This window comes from Poromitra crassiceps (genome assembly GCF_964638095.1).
Source record: "Poromitra crassiceps genome assembly, chromosome: 15".
In the NCBI taxonomy this organism is placed as follows: domain Eukaryota; kingdom Metazoa; phylum Chordata; class Actinopteri; order Beryciformes; family Melamphaidae; genus Poromitra; species Poromitra crassiceps.
Genome location: NC_139634.1, coordinates 14925867 through 14946538, shown reverse-complemented (window position 1 = coordinate 14946538; position 20672 = coordinate 14925867). Strand labels below are relative to the sequence as shown.

The 20672-nt window shown below is 45.7% G+C and overlaps 1 protein-coding gene and 1 pseudogene across 10 annotated transcripts in view; both read left to right on the top strand.

Moving 5' to 3' along the window:
- The window catches only part of LOC310790480 (protocadherin gamma-C5-like), a gene marked incomplete at its 5' end in the record, with an annotated part of 66299 nt that overhangs the window by 32631 nt on the left and 12996 nt on the right, over window positions 1-20672 (top strand). For 4 of the 9 annotated variants that reach the window (XM_083652182.1, XM_083652174.1, XM_083652179.1 and 1 more), the window contains one exon: window positions 14140-16631. The exons of 1 other annotated variant lie outside the window; for it this stretch is intronic. In XM_083652182.1, the coding sequence (XP_083508308.1) occupies window positions 14166-16631 (2466 nt within the window). Of the gene's footprint in view, window positions 1-5171; window positions 7623-9245; window positions 11697-14139; window positions 16632-20672 lie in introns of those variants that run through there. 4 more of the 9 variants (XM_083652178.1, XM_083652176.1, XM_083652177.1 and 1 more) reach the window with 2 other exon arrangements.
- LOC310790484 (protocadherin gamma-C5 pseudogene) lies at window positions 998-3466 on the top strand (annotated as a pseudogene). Its single transcript has one exon. The product of its transcript is annotated as a protocadherin gamma-C5 pseudogene (transcript).

The window sequence follows — 20672 nt, the reverse complement described above, 5'->3', positions numbered from 1 at the left end:
AGCCGCGGGAACATATTCTGAACATGGGATGCTGAGGAAAAAACGAGGGGTGGGGGGTGGAGGCGCAATTTAACTAGCAGGAAATACGTTATGTGCGCATATATACGCTTCTGACAACACCAGCGCGGCTTTTGTATGCGGAGTGCTGATGCTGTCCGTGGTGCTGAACATGGCAACATTTGATCAGAACCACTCTCGTTTATTTTTTCAATATGTTATGGTCAGCTGAACTCTGTCTAGTAGTTTCTTGTGGGATTTGCAGTAGGTGACTGCAGTGCATGAATGGCTCATTGTTTCAGCACCAAGTGTTTGGACAGCGACACATCAATGAACGGACTGTGTTTCATAGCATGGGGTTAAATTAGGCTACTTTTTATGCCCTGTCAATGTTGTCAACTGCCTGTTTAAAACATTTCAAGGGCTTTAACTTTAATTTTATTTGTTGGGCCTCCTACAAAATTGTTCTGAATTAAACGATAGAAAACGACTTAAGGTCTGTTGAAATCATAAAGTAGCCTAAATAAAACATTATTATTGTAAGAACAAATTTGATTTTTATGAACATATTTGATTTTTATCTTCATTAAATACATACATGGCACATTGCCAAAGGCATTGCCTCGTGCTTTTCCATAAGCTCTTACATTCATTTGAGACAGACTAAGCCACTGTGTCTTTAAGAGCACTGCTCACTGATGTTCTTATTGCACGAAAGGATAGATGCTGTGCACCAATAGCGAACAGAACTGTACAAAGAGATCTACTCCCTCCCCCATGCAGCCTCAGCACTGTAGCCGTTAAAATACTCAGAGCTGGAGAAGAGAGGGGGATGCGTTTATTTACTCACAGACTAACATAATTTTGCACTTTACCATGCTTACCGGTATATCTGTTGGTGATCTTTGTACTGAAATAACATCTGCGGTTATGGATTTTAACATTGAGCATCATTCTGAACAATATCTCAATGAGGAATACGTGTTATAACGGATCAGGGATGACAAAGAGAATGGGATACCGAGACTGGAGATGGCAGGCTCTTTGGTGGCATAATTTCTTTCTCTTGTGGAGTACAATAGACGGACAGACTCGCTACACAATCCCGGAGGAACTGAAACAGGGCTCTGTGGTAGGACATCTAGCCAAAGACCTGGGTTTGGGACTATCAGAGGTTTTTGACCGTAATGTGCGTGTCGCCTCTGAGGCGGGTAAGCAGTATTTCAGTGTGGATGCGGGGAAGGGAGAGCTGGTGGTGAATGACAGAATAGACAGAGAGGCTTTGTGCGGACAAAGCGCCAGCTGTGTTCTGCCTCTGCAAGTTGTTATACAGAATCCCCTACTTTTGCATCGAATTGAGGTAGAAATAAAAGATATAAATGATAACTCCCCCACTTTTCTTAGAAAAGAACTATCTTTGAAAATAGCGGAATTGGCAGCAGTGGGCACTCGCTTTCCTTTGGAGTGCGCAGAGGACCCTGACGTAGGGAGTAACTCGCTTAAATCCTACACCTTGAGTAAAAACGAGTGTTTTGCTTTGAAAATGAAGGACGTTGAGGATGGCAAATCTGTCCCCGAGTTAGTGTTAGAAAAGCCTCTGGACCGAGAGAAGAAAGCGGTTCATCAGCTTCTACTGACGGCGTTAGACGGAGGGAACCCAGTCATGTCTGGCACCGCACAGATAACCATCACTGTGCTTGATAACAACGATAATTTCCCTGTATTCGAGAAAAATATATATAAAGTATATTTAGTCGAGAATAGTGCAAAGGGAGCTTTTGTAATCCAGACTACAGCCACTGATGCTGACGAAGGTCCAAATGGTGAGGTTGAATTCTCTTTTGGCTCGGGGACACCGGATTCCGTCTTATCAGTATTTGAAATTAATTCATTAACGGGAGAAATTGATTTGAAAGGAGAAATTGATTACGAGACTGCTACCTCTTATAAAATTGAGATAACTGCAAAAGACAAAGGCCTTCCAGAAATGGAGGGCCACTGTCGAGTCCAGATAGATGTTATAGATGTTAATGATAATTCTCCAGAAATTTTTCTCACGTCTGAACCGCAACCGGTGCGCGAAGACGCCCGGAGTGGTTCCCTAGTGGCTTTAATTAGTGCACGAGACCTCGACTCCGGTGATAACGGTAAAGTGACGTTACAACTCCCCAAAGGTTCTCCTTTTACTTTGAAACCCTCTTTTTCTAATAATTATGCACTGGTAACCAGTGGTGTTTTAGACCGAGAGAGGTTCTCAGAGTATAATATTGAGATAACAGCCACTGATTCAGGCTCTCCTCCTCTATCTAGTAAGAAAACTATAGCTGTCAGCATCACTGATGTGAACGACAACCCTCCTAGATTCTCTCAGCCCTCCTATAATGTGTATTTAAAAGAGAATGGGCTACCAGGCTCTATTCTCTACTCAGTCTCAGCATCTGATCTGGATTCTGGTGAAAATGCCAAGATGTCCTACTCCATCCTGGACTCTAAAGTGCAGGACATGTCTGTGTCCTCCTATGTCTACATCAACTCTGATAATGGCAGCATCTACAGCATGCACTCTTTTGACTATGAGAAACTCAAGGTGTTTCAGATTCGGGTGCAGGCAAAGGACCAGGGCTCTCCGTCTCTGAGCAGCAACACCACTGTCCATGTTTTTATCCTGGACCAGAACGACAATGCCCCCGCTGTTATTTACCCCTCCTCCGCTGCCCTGGGCTCCCTCTCTCATCAGAGGATGCCCCGCTCTGCTAAAGTGGGCCACCTGGTGACTAAAGTGACGGCTGTGGACGCAGACTCGGGCCATAACGCCTGGATCTCCTATAAGCTGGCCGAGGCCACAGACGCCTCTCTGTTCACTGTCAATCTGTACACAGGGGAGGTGAGGACTAAACGCCCTGTGTCCGAGCAGGACGAGTCCTCTCAGAAGCTGCTCATAGAGATCCAGGACGACGGGGAACCGGTCCAGTCTGGCACGGTCACCGTGTCCATCCTGCTAGAGGACGGCCTCCACGAGCCCATCTTGGATCTCCGACAGAAAGCGGCTGAGCCCAGCAAGAAAACTGGGAGAATCACCCTTTATTTGATTCTGGCTCTGGCCTCGGTGTCCGTGCTGTCTCTGTTGACTTTTCTCATTTTAGCAGTTAAATGCATTAGAAACAGTAGAAGCAGTGGTAGCTGCTGCATGAGACGGAGTGACTGTGATGGCTACAAGAACCCCAACAGAAACCTGCAGATCCAACTCAACTCTGATGGGCCTATTAAGTACGTGGAGGTCCTGGGAGGAGACATGTTGTCTCAGAGCCAGTCCTTCAGGTCCTGTCTCTCTCCCATGTCAGAGTACAGTGATTTCACCTTCGTTAAGCCCAGCAGCACCACTGACTTTAAGGAGATGATCAATGTCCTGGACGCGTCTTTACCAGACAGCACCTGGACCTTTGAGAGCCAGCAGGTGAGCAGAGAATAAATGTAGCCTATTGTGATTGTTGATAGGCTATTTTCATACCAAATGTGAATAGCTATATGTTTTAATTACGTGGTATGTTGTTCTGCATTCAGTTAATGTTTTTATAGTGCATATCCTGCACAAATGATAGATTTTTTTAATAAATAAAAGCAAATAAAACTAAGAAACACACATCGTCACATTCAAAATAATTTTTCAACAGCATGGCAATAGAGGGTATGCTCACCCACTGGAGCACGCCCCCTTAATCAGGAATGAGTGTCAAAATGAGTGTCAAGTTCCTCCCTGAGCAGCAGGTGTCAGTTATCTAGGCTGATTACTGCATTCAAGCTCAGTCTTGCTGTGAATCAGTGGGCGTGACCCCACAGTGACTTCTGCCTCTGTGACATCACATGCATACCCTCTATACAGAAAGAAAGAAAGAAAGAAAGAAAGAAAGAAAGAAAGAAAGAAAGAAAGAAAGAAAGAAAGAAAGAAAGAAAGAAAGAAAGAAAGAATGAAGGAAGTAAAGAAAGAATCACTGAACAACTGAATTATAACGACCAATGAATGAATGAATGAATGAATGAGTGAGTGAATCAATGAAGGAATCAATGATCAATTGGCGAATCATTATAATGGCAGTATTTTTGGTTCACCAAATCCTGACAAAAATGCTATGAGGATTGCTCCATGTAAAGTTATGTCAAGTTGACATGTTGACCTAAATAACAAACTATGTCAAATAACTTTAAGTGTTAAGTTGTATTTTGGTTAACCTTATCGTTGGACTCATAGACACGGGCACATATTCTGAACCTGGGATGCTGAGGAAAAAACGAGGGGGGGGAGTGCCACAACTTAACCGCCAGGAATGACGTTATGTGCGCATATAACTGACAAGATTGATCAAATATTGCCTACCGGCGCGGCTTTTTATGCGGAGTGCTTGTACGCTGTCCGTGGTGCTGAACATGGCAACATTTGTTCAGAACCGCTGCCATTACTTTTTCAACATGTGGTAGTATAGCTGAAGTCTGTCTAATTGTGGGATTTGCAGTGTGTCTGATAGGTGAGTGACTGCATGAATGGCTCATTGTTTCAGCACCAAGTCCTTGGACAGCGACACTAAATGAACGGCTGTGTTCCATAGCATGGATGGCCTGTCAATGTTGTCAACTGCCTGTTTAAAACATTTCAAGGACTTTAATTTTAATTTCATTTGCTGGACCTCCTACAAAATTGTTCTGAATTAAACCACATAAAACGTGGCTTAATTTATGGGAGGGTTGTTTACATCATAAAGTAAATACAATTATTATTGATGATTGTAAGAAAAATGTTTTTTTATTAGCATATTTTATTTTATTTTCATTAAATACATATGACATTCCATCGTGTTATTTCATGTGTCTTTAAGAGCACTGCTGCTCACTGACGTTTCTTATTGCACGAAAGGATAGATGCTGTGCACCAATAGCAAGCAGAACTGTACAAAGAGATCTACTCCCTCCCCCATGCAGCCTCAGCACTGTCGTTTAACTCAGAGCAGGAGAAGAGAGGAGGATGCGTGTATTTACTCACAGAATAAATAACATCATTTTTAACCTTACCATGCTTACATCTGTTGGTGATCTTTGTACTGGAATAACCTCTGCAGTTATGGATTTTAACATAATTCTGAACAGTATCTCGATGTGGAATAACGTGTTATAACGGAGCAGGGATGACAAAGAGAACGGGATACCGAGACTGGAGATGGCAGGCTCTTTGGTGGCATCATTTCTTTCTCTTGTGGAGTACAATAGACGGACAGACTCGCTACACAATCCCGGAGGAACTAAAACAGGGCTCTGTGGTAGGACATCTAGCCAAAGACCTGGGTTTGGGACTATCAGAGATTTTTGAGCGTGAACTGCGTGTCGCCTCTGAGGCGGGTAAGCAGTATTTCAGTGTGGATGCGGGGAAAGGCGAGCTGGTGGTGAATGATAGAATAGACAGAGAGGCTTTGTGCGGACAAAGCGCCAGCTGTGTTCTACCTCTGCAAGTTGTTATACAGAACCCGCTACATTTGCATCGAATTGAGGTAGAAATAAAAGATATAAATGATAATTCGCCTAATTTTCTTACAAAAGAATTATCTTTGGAAATAGCTGAATTGGCAGCAGTGGGCACTCGCTTTCCTCTGGAGTGCGCAGAGGACCCTGACGTGGGAAGTAACTCGCTTAAATCCTACACCTTGAGTAAAAACGAATGTTTTGCTTTGAAAATGAAGGACGAGGATGGCAAAACTGTCCCAGAGTTAGTGTTAGAAAAGCCTCTGGACCGAGAGAAGAAAGCAGTTCATAAGCTACTACTGACAGCGTTAGACGGAGGGAACCCAGTCATGTCTGGCACCGCACAGATAACCATAACTGTGCTTGACATCAATGACAATTTTCCGGTTTTTGAGAAAAATATATACAAAGTGTCTTTAGTGGAAAATACTGCAAAGGGTGCTTTTGTAATCCAGACTACAGCCACTGATGCTGACGAAGGTCTAAATGGTGAGGTTGAATTCTATTTTGGCTCGCGGACACCGGATTCCGTCTTATCAATATTTGAAATGAATTCATTAACAGGAGAAATTTATTTGAAAGGAGAAGTAGATTATGAAACTGCTACATCTTATAAAATTGAGATAACTGCAAAAGACAAGGGCATTCCGAGAATGGAGGGCCATTGTCGAGTCCAGATTGACGTTATAGATGTTAATGATAATTCTCCCGAAATTGTTCTAACGTCTCAGCCAAAGCCAGTGCGCGAGGACGCACCAAGTGGCACCGTAGTGGCTCTGATTAGTGCCCGAGACCTTGACTCCGGTGATAACGGTAAAGTGACGTTACAACTCCCCAAAGGTTCTCCTTTTAGTCTGAAACCATCTTTTTCTAATAATTACGCACTGGTAACCAGTGGTGTTTTAGACCGAGAGAGGTTCTCAGAGTATAATATTGAGATAACAGCCACTGATTCAGGCTCTCCTCCTCTGTCTAGTAAGAAGACTATAGCTGTCAGCATCACTGATGTGAATGACAACCCTCCTAGATTCTCTCAGCCCTCCTATAATGTGTATTTAAAAGAGAATGGGCAGCCAGGTTCTATTCTCTACTCAGTATCAGCATCTGATCTGGATTCTGGTGAAAACGCCAAGATGTCCTACTCCATCCTGGACTCTAAAGTGCAGGACGTGTCTGTGTCCTCCTATGTCTACATCAACTCTGATAACGGCAGCATCTACAGCATGCATTCGTTTGACTATGAGAAACTCAAGGTGTTTCAGATTCGGGTGCAGGCAAAGGACCAGGGCTCTCCCTCTCTGAGCAGCAACACCACTGTCCATGTTTTTATCCTGGACCAGAACGACAATGCTCCCGCTGTTATTTACCCCTCCTCCGCTGCCCTGGGCTCCCTTTCTCATCAGAGGATGCCCCGCTCCGCTAAAGCGGGCCACCTGGTGACTAAGGTGACGGCTGTGGACGCAGACTCGGGCCATAACGCCTGGATCTCCTATAAACTGGCGGAGGCCACAGACGCCTCTCTGTTCACTGTCAATCTGTACACAGGGGAGGTGAGGACTAAACGCCCTGTGTCCGAGCAGGACGAGTCCTCTCAGAGGCTGCTCATAGAGATCAAGGACGATGGGGAACCGGTCCAGTCCGCCACAGTCACCGTGTCCATCCTGCTAGAGGACGGACTCCACGAGCCCATCTTGGACCTCCGACAGAAAGCGGCTGAGCCCAGCAAGAAAACTGGGAGAATCACCCTTTATTTGATTCTGGCTCTGGCCTCGGTGTCCGTGCTGTCTCTGTTGACTTTTCTCATCTTAGCGGTTAAATGCATTAGAGACAGTAGAAGCAGTGGCAGCTGCTGCATGAGACGGAGCGACTGTGATGGCTACAAGAACCCCAACAGAAACCTGCAGATCCAGCTCAACTCTGATGGGCCTATTAAGTACGTGGAGGTCCTGGGAGGAGACATGTTGTCTCAGAGCCAGTCCTTCAGGTCCTGTCTCTCTCCCATGTCAGAGTACAGTGACTTCACCTTCGTTAAGCCCAGCAGCACCACAGACTTTAAGGAGATGATCAATGTCCTGGACGCGTCTTTACCAGACAGCACCTGGACCTTTGAGAGCCAGCAGGTGAGCAGAGAATAACTGCAATTCGATATTTCCACCATGTTTCTCTCCTCTTAATAGCAATTTAGAAATGTTACACCTATCTCCCCACAGGCCTTTGCTTTTTAGTAACAAACTGCAATAGGGCACGACAACAAATTTGAGTAGGCTATAGATTTTTGTATGTATCCTATTTTTGCTGGCTTGTGGGTCAATATATTTACATTAAAATTAGAACACGTGTAATTCAGCCATCATAGAGCAAACGAACAGTATTCGTCAAATCAGGACTCACAAGTATCTCTCGACAATCTTTTTTTTTGCATCGCAGCTGTTATTGTTTCATTTGAAGAGTGTCTGAGCGTTTCAGCACCACAGCTATATATGGACAGCGACACCAATCGAATTTAACTCTCATGGCCCATATAGTGCATTCTAATGTGGTTGTTAATGGCTGTGTACTCATAGCAAAGGTGTAACAGTGAAAATACATGACTATTTCTAGACCAATACATTTCAGCGATCTGTTTTCATCCATTATACCTGTCATATGGGGGTTGTTGTAGTTGGTGAAAGTGTCTATAGACAATCTTTTTTGCACTGCCGCTGTTATTATTTCACTTGGAGAATGTGTCTGCGCATTTCAGCACCACAGCTGCGAACAGCGACACCAAACGAATTGGAATCAGACCCCACACAGTGCATTTTAATGTGGTTGTTAGCTGTTTAGTCATAGCAAAGGTGTGAATAGATAAACAATTCAATAATACATTTCAGGATTCTGTTTTCCTCCATGGAACCTGTTGTATAATGTCGTTTGTTGTAGTTGGCGACTTAAGTGTCTATAGATGTATTTCTTTTTTGCACTGCTGCTGTTATTATTTCACTTGGAGGTTGTGTCTGCGCATTTCAGCACCACAGCTGTGAACAGCGCCACCAATCCAATTTTAACCTTGGAGCCCTAGAGTGCATTAAAACCTGGTTGTTAATGGCTGTTTATAAGCATACGTGGAACAATGAGAATACACATTTCAATAATACATTTCAGGATTTTGTTTTCACCCATGGAACCTTTCATAATGTTGTTTGTTATAGTTCATGACTTAAACATAATTGATGGCATATTTTGCTATGAAGAAGAGAATCAATGAAAACAAAGACTGTCTCAGTTAAACGGCATGTTAACAAGAATTGCATCCTACACAAGTCGTTTCCTGAATACATTTATTCCATGCAAAGTAACAATGAGTTTATGATATAATCTGTTTACATCCTCTCATATTTATTTATTTATTTTTCACTCGCTCTTGTGTGACGGTGCCACGAGGCGGGCGCTGCCCAGTGTCCCTCCTATTGGATGGTAGAGATGCATGCTGTGCACCAATCGCAAACAGAACTGTACAAAGAGATCTACTCCCTCCCCCATTCAGCCTCAGCACCGAAAACCTTACAAACCTCAGATGGAGGAGAGGGGGTGATGCGCTCATACACTCCTATATTACAGTATTTCTTGATTTTTTTGCTGTTGCCATGAATATATATTTTTGTGATCTTTGCAACAGAAAGGCTCTGCTCTCTGGCAATGGATTATCACTTTAGGTTATCCGTTTTTCTCGGTTGGAAATAACGTATTCTAACGGATCGGGGATGACAAAGAGAACGGGATACCGAGACTGGAGATGGCAGGCTCTTTGGTGGCATCATTTCTTTCTCTTGTGGAGTACAATAGACGGACAGACTCGCTACACAATCCCGGAGGAACTGAAACAGGGCTCTGTGGTAGGAAATCTAGTCAAAGATCTGGGTTTGGGATTATCAGAGATTTTTGACCGCAAACTGCGTGTCGCCTCTGAAGCGGGTAAGCAGTATTTCAGTTTGGATGCGGGGAAAGGCGAGCTGGTGGTGAATGACAGAATAGACAGAGAGGCTTTGTGCGGACAAAGCGCCAGCTGTGTTCTACCTCTGCAGGTTGTTATTGAGGATCCGCTACAATTACATCGAATTGAGGTGGAAATAAGAGACATTAATGACAATTCTCCAAGTTTTCTTTCAAATGCGCTATCATTAAAAATAGCCGAATTAACAGCAGTTGGAACCCGTTTTCTTTTGGAGGGCGCATTGGACCCCGACGTTGGAAGCAATTCACTCAAATCTTATGCTCTTAGCAAAAATGAGTGTTTTTCTCTTAAAATGAAGGAAATAGAGGGAGGTAAGACGATCCCTGAACTTATTTTAGAGAAGCCTGTGGATCGAGAGACAAAAGCTGTTCACAAACTATTACTAACAGCATTAGATGGAGGAAACCCAGTAAGATCGGGTACCTCACAAATAACCATTACTGTACTTGATAATAATGATAACTCTCCGGTGTTTGAGAAGAAACTTTACAAAGTCACTTTAGGTGAAAAAAGTGAAAAAGGTGTTGTTATCCAGCCCAAAGCAACAGATGCAGATGAAGGTTCAAATGGTGAGATCGAATTCTCATTTGGTTCTGGAACACTGGATTCTGTATTGGCAGTGTTTGACATTAATCCTTTAACAGGTGAAATAATTCTAAAAGGAGATTTAGACTATGAGACTACCTCCTCATATGGTATTGATATAATTGCAAAAGATAAGGGCAGTCCTGAAATGGAGGGTCACTGTCGTGTGCAGGTGGACATATTTGACTTCAATGATAATGCTCCAGAAATTGTGCTCACCTCTCAGCCGAAGCCAGTGCGCGAGGACGCATCAAGTGGCACTGTAGTGGCTCTGATTAGTGCACGAGACCTTGACTCTGGTGATAACGGTAAAGTGATGTTAAATCTCCCCAAAGGTTCTCCTTTTAGTCTGAAACCCTCTTTTTCTAACAATTATGCACTGGTAACCAGTGGTGTTTTAGACCGAGAGAGCTTCTCAGAGTATAATATTGAGATAACAGCCACTGATTCAGGCTCTCCTCCTCTGTCTAGTAAGAAAACTATAGCTGTCAGCATCACTGATGTGAATGACAACCCTCCTAGATTCTCTCAGCCCTCCTATAATGTATATTTAAAAGAGAATGGGCAGCCAGGCTCTATTCTCTACTCAGTCTCAGCATCTGATCTGGATTCTGGTGAAAACGCCAAGATGTCCTACTCCATCCTGGACTCTAAAGTGCAGGACGTGTCTGTGTCCTCCTATGTCTACATCAACTCTGATAATGGCAGCATCTACAGCATGCACTCGTTTGACTATGAGAAACTCAAGGTGTTTCAGATTCGGGTGCAGGCAAAGGACCAGGGCTCTCCGTCTCTGAGCAGCAACACCACTGTCCATGTTTTTATTCTGGACCAGAACGACAATGCCCCTGCTGTTATTTACCCCTCCTCCGCTGCCCTGGGCTCCCTCTCTCATCAGAGGATGCCCCGCTCCGCTAAAGCGGGCCACCTGGTGACTAAAGTGACGGCTGTGGATGCAGACTCGGGCCATAACGCCTGGATCTCCTATAAGCTGGCCGAGGCCACAGATGCCTCTCTGTTCACTGTCAATCTTTACACAGGGGAGGTGAGGACTAAACGCCCTGTGTCCGAGCAGGACGAGTCCTCTCAGAGGCTGCTCATAGAGATCAAGGACGACGGGGAACCGGTCCAGTCCGGCACGGTCACCGTGTCCATCCTGCTAGAGGACGGCCTCCACGAGCCCATCTTGGACCTCCGACAGAAAGCGGCTGAGCCCAGCAAGAAAACTGGGAGAATCACCCTTTATTTGATTCTGGCTCTGGCCTCGGTGTCCGTGCTGTCTCTGTTGACTTTTCTCATCTTAGCGGTTAAATGCATTAGAGACAGTAGAAGCAGTGGTAGCTGCTGCATGAGACGGAGCGACTGTGATGGCTACAAGAACCCCAACAGAAACCTGCAGATCCAGCTCAACTCTGATGGGCCTATTAAGTACGTGGAGGTCCTGGGAGGAGACATGTTGTCTCAGAGCCAGTCCTTCAGGTCCTGTCTCTCTCCCATGTCAGAGTACAGTGATTTCACCTTCGTTAAGCCCAGCAGCACCACTGACTTTAAGGAGATGATCAATGTCCTGGACGCGTCTTTACCAGACAGCACCTGGACCTTTGAGAGCCAGCAGGTGAGCAAAACAGGAAAAAAATATATTAGAAATTGTTTCCCTTTATCAAAGAATCAATCAATCAACTAAAAGTGCACTTGGAGAGTGCAGACCTCCACCAAGGCCCATTACTCCAGTCTGCTATATGCAAATTTTGTGAGTTGGATCAGAACCCTAACCACATCCGACTCTCTACGAAATTCCTATCCATAGCTCTTCCCTAACCCTGCCCCTTCCTTATCACACCACCTCACACCACACAGATACACCTAGCCACTCCTAAACACCCATCGAACCCCGACTCTCTCTGACCTTCCTATCCCTAGCTGCGGTCCCTTTTACCTATAGCCCCACTCCTTTCATGTCCACACTCCCTCCCACCACCCAAATACACCTAGCGACTCCCCCTACCCACCCCTTGATGCTCTATGACCTTCCTATCCCTAGTTATGGCCCCTTTTCCCTAGCCACGCCCCTTTTCTGACCACATCGCCTCCCACCTCACAGATATGCCTAGCCAAAACCAGCCCCCCCCCCGACCCACCCCTCAAACCCTGACTCTCTATACGACCTTCATATCCCTAGCTAGCTACAGCCCCTCTCCCCTAGCCCCGCCCCCTCCCTTGACCCTACCTGCAGTATCCACTCCCACATTGAATGGGAGTGGGCATATTGTGGCTAGCCTTTCTATGCTATGGTTATATCACAATTGCTAATAATGTGCCTCCATATATACATTTTCCTCCTCATTTCATAACAGCAAAATTACATTTTACACTTATCCATTTTTAGGATTATCCAGAGATTTTTGGTCTATATCTTACCAATCAAAATGTATCCACTTCAGCTCATAATTTAAATAAACAGTATGGTCATTGCTAATAGGCTACCCTGGTACTAACAGATGTCAATATTAATAGACTGGAATAAGTTGCTACTTTAGATTAGGGGCATCAACAAGTTTATAAATGGGTATCTATACAGTAATATTTATATTTTATTTTTCAACATAGTAACAAATAATTTATAAAACGAGTAAATAATCAGTTAGCACTACAATTTATGGAAGTTTGCATAATTATGTGTGAATGTTACCAGCATCAGCTAATGTTTTACAACTGACATAAGATAGTTTTATCCCTTGCTTATAATTCAGATATAAATGTTGAACTAATATGAGTATTGATGGTGGGCTGATCAGATTCTAACATCTATAATATAATAAGTAATACATAATTTGTAATTCATCATTAACTAACTGCTTGTAAATGGCTTATAGATTAAAGCTATTATAGTATTAACACTTTATTTTAACTTGCAACAGTGCCTCAGTCTCAAACAGTTTGCTATTTTATGTACTGGCCTATATTCTTCAAATTGTCTCCATTAGTGAATTATACACTACCAGTCAAACGTTTCCAGAGACCTCAGTGAATGCTTTTCGTGACTTTAAAACTATTTTGATCTGCATGCTTGAAATGTGTTTCTTAGACAAATATAAATAGTGAAGTTGATGCCTATATGTGTGGTCTGGATTTCTTTCCAAAGCATCTGCCTTTCTATCAAGACAAAGGGTGGCTACTTTAAATAATCTTATGAGATCGTTTTGATTTGCACAATTCCATTTGTGTTATTTCACAGTTTTGGCATCTTTAATAATTATTCTAAAATGTGCAAAATAGTAACAATAAAAAAAGTGATGTGTGCAGTGTATAATTACAGGACAGCTCAGATAGACAAGCTCCATAACTTTCCTTTAACAGGAACAGAACTTTAGGGAAAGAAGAACCAGTTTGGAAAGCATGCCCCCTTGCGGGTACAAATAGCATTGCTATAAATAATTGGTGCTTGTACACTGCTGTTTTGGCTATGAGAAGCTTTCAGTGGCATGACAACATGTGAGGGAAAGGTGTATGCAATTAAGATAAATGAGATGTCCCCTTTAAGTTCACATTTACCCTCCTCTTGCTGTTGTCTTTGTTTATGTAAAATTGCATAATTTCCAATATCTTGGAATAACTCTGCTATCAGTCGTTCCGTTGTGAGTTTACAGCTGATTTTATAGGCTATCTAAAAACCAACCAGAATGGATTTCATACTTGCCTGTGACTGTCTGTGTAAAAGGAGCTAGGCCTACACTGAGAAGTGTTCACTCTCTCTGTGCTCTACAGTCTATGGTGCTGTGTGACAGAGGTTGGTTCACCCCTGTCTTCCAATGGGAGGGAGGGCCTGTGGCCTCTCCCCGCCCATGAGGGGAGGTGTGAAGCAGAGACAGGCAGGCAGAGCGGAGAGTTTCAGAGGAGGCAGAAAGTTTTTTCCCCTCGTTTTCCCCAAAACGACGATCGTCATGATCACATCAAAACTTCCCATCGCTCTTTTTCTCAAACGGAGATGTTTACCGCCGGCCTGTCGCGTTGTTTTAATGTAACTATGGATGTGCTACGGTGAAAGAAGGACAGCAAAACTTTCCCATTGTGGGAGCGCAGCACAATGGACTCCAGACAGAGGAAGCGCTCCGGAGGAGGGTGGCCGGTGCTGAGGCTTTGCTTTTCTCTGGCTTGCTTCTCATGCGCGTCCGCCCAGCTCAGCTATTCCGTTTCGGAGGAGCTAACCCCGGGATCTGTTGTTGGGAATATCGGTAAAGATTTGAGTCTGACCGCCCAACGGATTATCCAGAGGAAGTTGCGGGTGGTCTCGGAATCAGCGCAGTATTTCGAGGTAAACCAGGCGACCGGGGATTTGGTCATTAGACAAAAAATTGACAGGGAGCGCATGTGCGAGTTAAGTCCAACGTGTTCATTACAATTTGAAATAGTTCTTGAGAATCCTTTACAAATATACCGCGTCGTGGTGGACATTGTGGATGTGAATGACAATGCGCCGCAGTTTTCAACCAAGAACATTTCTCTGGAGATATCAGAGGCGGCCGCGCCGGGTACAAGGTTCCGTTTGGACAGCGCACACGACCCAGACGTGGGTACCAACTCTTTACGCACTTATCACCTCGCACCAAACGACTGTTTTATTTTGAACGTGGAAACGAAAAGCGACGGCAGTAAGTTTCCTGAGCTGGTTGTAGAAAAGGCTCTGGACAGGGAGACGCAGGCCTCGTTTCGCCTGTTGCTCACCGCCGTGGATGGGGGGCAGCCGGAGAGATCTGGCTCGACCCTCCTGCTCATTAAAATTCTGGACGTGAATGACAATGCGCCCGTCTTTGAAGAGCCGGTAAAGAAAGTTAGCCTATTAGAAAATGTAGCACTGGGCACTTTAGTGACGAAATTGAACGCGACTGACGCGGATTCGGGTCAGAATGGAGAATTATCGTTCCTATTTAGTAAATATACACCGGAACGTGTGGTCAAGCTTTTCAGTGTGGATTCTAAAAGCGGGGAGATCCGTGTGAACGGTGATGTGGATTATGAAGCAGCCAGTGTGTACCACATAACAGTGCAGGCCAGGGATGGTGGCTCCCCTGCTATGGAGGGCTCCTGCAACGTCATAGTGGACATCACTGATGTGAACGACAACACACCAGAGGTGACACTGACGTCACTGACGAGTCCTATCAGAGAGGATTCAGCACCAGAGACTGTGATAGCGCTCATCAGTGCACGGGACCTGGACTCTGGGAAGAATGGGGAGGTAACGTTAAAGGTCCAATCAGGACTGCCATTCAAATTGAACTCAGCCTTTGGCGGCCACTACAGCCTCATCACCCATGGCAACCTGGACCGCGAGAGTGTCCCGGAGTACACGGTGGTCATCATGGCCACTGACGCAGGCGCCCCTCCCCTGTCATCACGCACCACCTTCACGGTGAAGCTTTCTGATGTCAATGACAACGCCCCCACCTTCTCCCAGCCCTCATACTCTGTGGACATTCCAGAGAACAATACTGGCAGCACCCCCCTTGCTGTCGTTTCAGCCACAGACCCAGATCTTGGGGACAATGCACACGTCTCCTACTCCATCCTTCCCAGCATGGTCCATGGCTCATCCATCTCCTCTTACGTCTACATCAACCCAGAGAACGGCCACATCTACAGCATGCGCTCGCTGGATCACGAGCAGCTCAACGCCTTCCGCATCGAGGTGCAGGCCCGGGACGCCGGCGTGCCCCCACGGACAGCTAACGTCACTGTGCATGTGTTTGTGGTGGACCTGAATGACAATGCACCAGTGGTCGTTCACCCCTCCTACGCTAAAGACACAGGACTACAGCTCACGGTGCCCCAGTCGGCCAGCCCAGGGCACCTCATAAATAAACTTGTAGGGGTGGACGCGGACAGCGGGCACAACGCCTGGTTGTTCTATTCCATCGCCCCCGGGCCAAACGCTGGCCTGTTCCGTATCGGTGCCCACACGGGTGAGCTCCGCACAGCCCGCAAGCTGGCAGAGGAGGAAGGAGGGTTGACTTTTGACATACTGGTCATCATCCAGGACAACGGTGACCCCCCGCTGTCCACTACTGTGGCTGTCACAGTGACTGTGGACGAGAAGGGCGTGGCTAACCCCGCTCCGGCGGGCCCTCGCCACCACACACCCTTCTCCCGCCGCACCGGCATGTCGGACATCACCCTGTACCTCATCATCGCCCTAGCCTGCGTCTCGGCCGTGTCCTTCCTCACCTTCGTCATCCTCATGGTACGCTGCCTGAGGCACCGCGACCCGGTGCTGGGCGACTCGGACTGCTGCTGCTACGGTCGCCACCGGCCCAGCCGCTACCATCAGAGGCCCAGCAAGGACCTGCACCTGCAGCTTAACACGGACGGGCCCATTCGCTATATGGAGGTGGTGGGAGGCGCCCAGGAGCCGGGCACGCGCACCTACAGGCCCTGCTACTCCACCCTCTCCAGCCGTAGTGACTTTGTATTTATGAAGACGCCCATGCTGAGTCACAACAACACGCTCAACATGACGCTCAACAGGAAGCACCTTATGAACTCAGTCAGTGAGGTGAGGGCCTAGGGTGAGAGCAAGCATGACATTTGGTGGCATATGCCCTGGTGAGATAAGAGCAACACAGGCACTTACTATGTATCTATGTTAGGGGTGTCACGATACAGTCAGTTCACGATACGATACGATACACGATATTGGGTTCACGATAGCGATACGATATTTTAACAATATTTTTTGCGATCGATTTGTAAGTTGAGGGGGCATCCTCCACGCTAATTTGAGTAATTTGACCATTTTCATCCTCCGTGTCTGTAACGTCCCTCGTCTGTTCAAACAAAGCAATGAAAAGGAGAGCGAGCATGCAATCAGATGCAGATCAGTGCCACCATGTTCAGCTTCTTTTTCTCGCGATATGAGATTTCATCTCAACGATACATATTGTCACTTTTTGATATCGCGATATATTGTGGGACGATATATTGTGACATCCCTAATGTATGCGTTTTGGAGATTCGGTGGTCATTTCTAACTCGTATTCAAAAAGAGTTTTTCCATTTACAGGGTTCTTTTTCTAATGACATATTTATAGGTTCATATCTATCTATAGGTTTTGTAAAGACACATCTATAGGTTAGTATCATACTTTAGATGCTCTTGGTACTCCTGACATGAGAGTGCTGACCTAGATTATCTAAGTCACGTAGCACTGCAGTATTCTCTCTAGAAAGGCTCTTGTTTTAGCAGGAGCATCCCTCTCTGTGCGTCGTGAAGAAGACACTCTTAGAGCTGTGTGCAGTCCTGTTGGGCAGCATGGGTAGGAAATGAAGGACAGTTTAATATTTAATCGGAAACCAACGCTAGCAGATGCAGTCACTATCTCTGACTTTGCATGACTAAACCGAACTGGCAGGGGCAGCAGTGTTTGAGACAGGAGAAAGATCATCTGAGGGAGAGAGAGAGAGAGAGAGAGACAGAGCTGGATGGTGTTAAAGAAACGACAAAGGAAAGGGAAGAAAGTGCATCTGACGGAGGGATAAGATGAAAACGGGTCTAGTGCTGGCCTAATGGAATGGCTGGGGGGCAGAAGGGAACAGGATGACAGAGGGAGGGGGGGGAGAAGGAGAGGAAGAGTGCAGAGGAAAGAGAGTGGAAAAGGGGGAGGGGGGGGGTCAAGGAATAAAGTAGTGGCTGAAAAACAGGAATTCAAGGGGTCAGTGGCCTGACCCCCTACTTCCTGTTGTCCTCTGAACTTTTGCTGATTGGTTCCAGGACTGTGCATCGCAGGACAGAGGCTGGCCTTGCCGTTGTGATTTCCATTCCAAAAACCGTGGTCACACAAGTTACAGTACTGTGTTCAGAATGGTGTGTGAAGGAAGGCTAGCCAGAATAACATTCCTACACGTACGAGATGGGAAATCCCTGTAGTGGTTCATGGTCAAGGAACTCTGAGGGCTGTAGGAGGCACAGATGATTCATGTGAAGGGAATTCCCTTGATGAAAACCTCTTCATCACATCAGGGATGGTGAAGTCTGCTGTTAGGTTTATGTTGGGGGGGGGAATCAAAGTTTGAGTTTTTCTCATCCTAAACCCTGTCACCTAAAATGTAGAGCTGCCAAAATGAAGCCTGTTCTCATTATTGTGGTGGTGTTTTAGAGATTACAGTATTTCTCCCCCACAAAACAGGAAGTTTACCCCTGTGTATATTTATTCTATCAGATTCCCCTGTCTCTCACGAGTCTGTGTAACATGATAGTGAGATAGACTCTACCCTCTCTTACTTACAGTAGACTCAATGACTCTCTCTCTCTCTCTCTGCTGAATCGGGTTGTCCCTGAGGCCAGCACTGGGCAGGGTACCATCTGTCTCCCTTCCCCCGTGGCACGTGTGCAGCCAGGACAACAGAGAGAGAGAGAGAGAGAGAGGTAGAAGGATAGAGAGAGATAGAGAGAGAGCGGTAGAAGGATAGAGAGAGAGGGATAGAGGGAAGGAGAGGATTTCTTTACGCACGTGTGACACAGTGACAGACGGTGCGTTCTCTAATGGCTTTAAAGCAGCAGCCATCACTACGGGAGTGTGTGCGTGAGCGTATGGACAAAGCACACTTGGAGCCCTCGAGTGCTGTGTAATCTTAGCAGGGCCCTGGGGCCCGAGTGCCTCATTGTGCGTTGTTTCCCACTGTCCTTCTGTGTGTTTGCTATTCATCTGGAGCGTGCTGCTGATGTAGGGGCCTTTTCTACTGTGTGAAAACGTGTCATAATGATAGTCTCATGATGATGAAGGGGGCTTTTGGTGATCATCTCATGATGAGGGGGGCTTTTGGACTAAGGAGCATCCCATGTCATCGTGATATCACGAGTCTGACTCACCACTTTACTTCCTGCCATTTCCTCTTACTCTGCTCTATAATGTGCAGTGAAGGCAGAGATGCCAAAGCAACATCATAACTCGTCCATGATTGTGGGATTCTTGTGCATTTTAGATGAAGTGATTCAGTATTTGTGAGTGTGGGCGTGTTGGCTGAGTTAGAATGAGTGTTTTGTCAATACTGTTATTTCTTTAAGCAGCACATGTGTCAAACTGGTGCAGTGAAGTTGTCCCCAAGGGTTTTGTCAGCAGAGTCACAGTGCTGGCGTGTGTGACAGAGGAATATGCGATATTAACTTTTCTCTCGTGTTTAGCGGTTCTCTTATACTTAACAGCGTGATGGGTCTTCTCCATAGATAACATTTGAGGAGTTACAGTAATTTGGTTTGCGTTATCGTCAGCGAGGTTCAAGGACACTGGCTCTGCAAACAAAAATGTGTTAGATAGCCTGGGAAATGACAGGAGAGAGTGAATGTGTTGGACACTGGTGAAGGTTATACTGTGTGTACTGTGTGTAGGCGCTGAATGTTATCAGAGCAACAGAACAGAAATTACTTCCCTTTTTCCCCCAGACAGAGCACCAGGTGCAGTCATGGTTCTCTCAACACAAAGCCAATTTGTGTGTGTGAGAGAGAGAGGGGGAGAAACACTTGTAAAATATATTGATGTGTTTTGGACACCTTTGGGACTTAGTGAATCACTTCCATCCATGACACGCAAAAGGTTTAACCAGTGAACCAGATGTTTCAGCAACGTCCACAGCCCAGATGTGCCTGTGTGGCGATTAGTGCAGTTGATCCCTTCTGATGAAGCCAGAGCTCACACACACACACACACACACACACACACAGACACACACACACACACACACACACACACACTGATTTATCTCACTATCAGCTCTACACACAATCCACATGCTTCTAGCTGGGCTGATAGGCGTCACACTGCAGTAGCTGTGGAACTCGATCAGGTGGTAATTCACCCGGGGATCCCTCAAAGCTCTCAATGGGAGCAGGCGGCGTACAGCTTCCAGGCTGTTAGGAAAGTCTCCCTATTGGAGGAGGATGGAGGCCCACAGGATCGTAATCCCTTACTGCCCTCAGAGCTCCGTCAGCTGTCTGCATTGACAGTCTCCCTGAATAGTCTGTCTGACCTAGTCTTCTCTCGACCAGCCCACTGAAAGAGAAATAGGTTGAGTCTATACCTGGAAAAAATTTGAGGAGTGCTTGATTTATCTTATCTTCCTTAAGGGATGGCCTCACTTTAGAGACTGTTTAAGTGTCTAGCAAGAGAAGTCAAGGAGGAAACAGGTTCAGATAGTTAGAGAAAAAAATAAGTTACATTTTTGTCCATGCATGCCATTAAACATGATTTGGGATCTGCCCTTCTCTGTCTAAAGCATCACGAATCTGACAGCTGTTGGTGGTTCAGCTGGTTGTTTGAGAGGATGAAACTCGACCTAGTCCTCCAGTTTGACTTTAGGCTGAGCAGCTACGTCAGCAAATAGAGGATTGCATTCCTATAATTGTCATTTAAAGTGATGTGTGTGAAGGCAGCCCAGCCAGTACAGTACTTAACAGTACAGTGAGTGGAGCGAGGTGTTTTCCTGAAGCTCTCAGTGGGCCCAGTACAGAGTCTGTTTTCCTTCATTCCACATGCCTGTGGTGGGATCTGACCTTGGGAGTGACCTAAGCGTGTGTGTGCTGCGGAGAGCGAGTCACACAGCT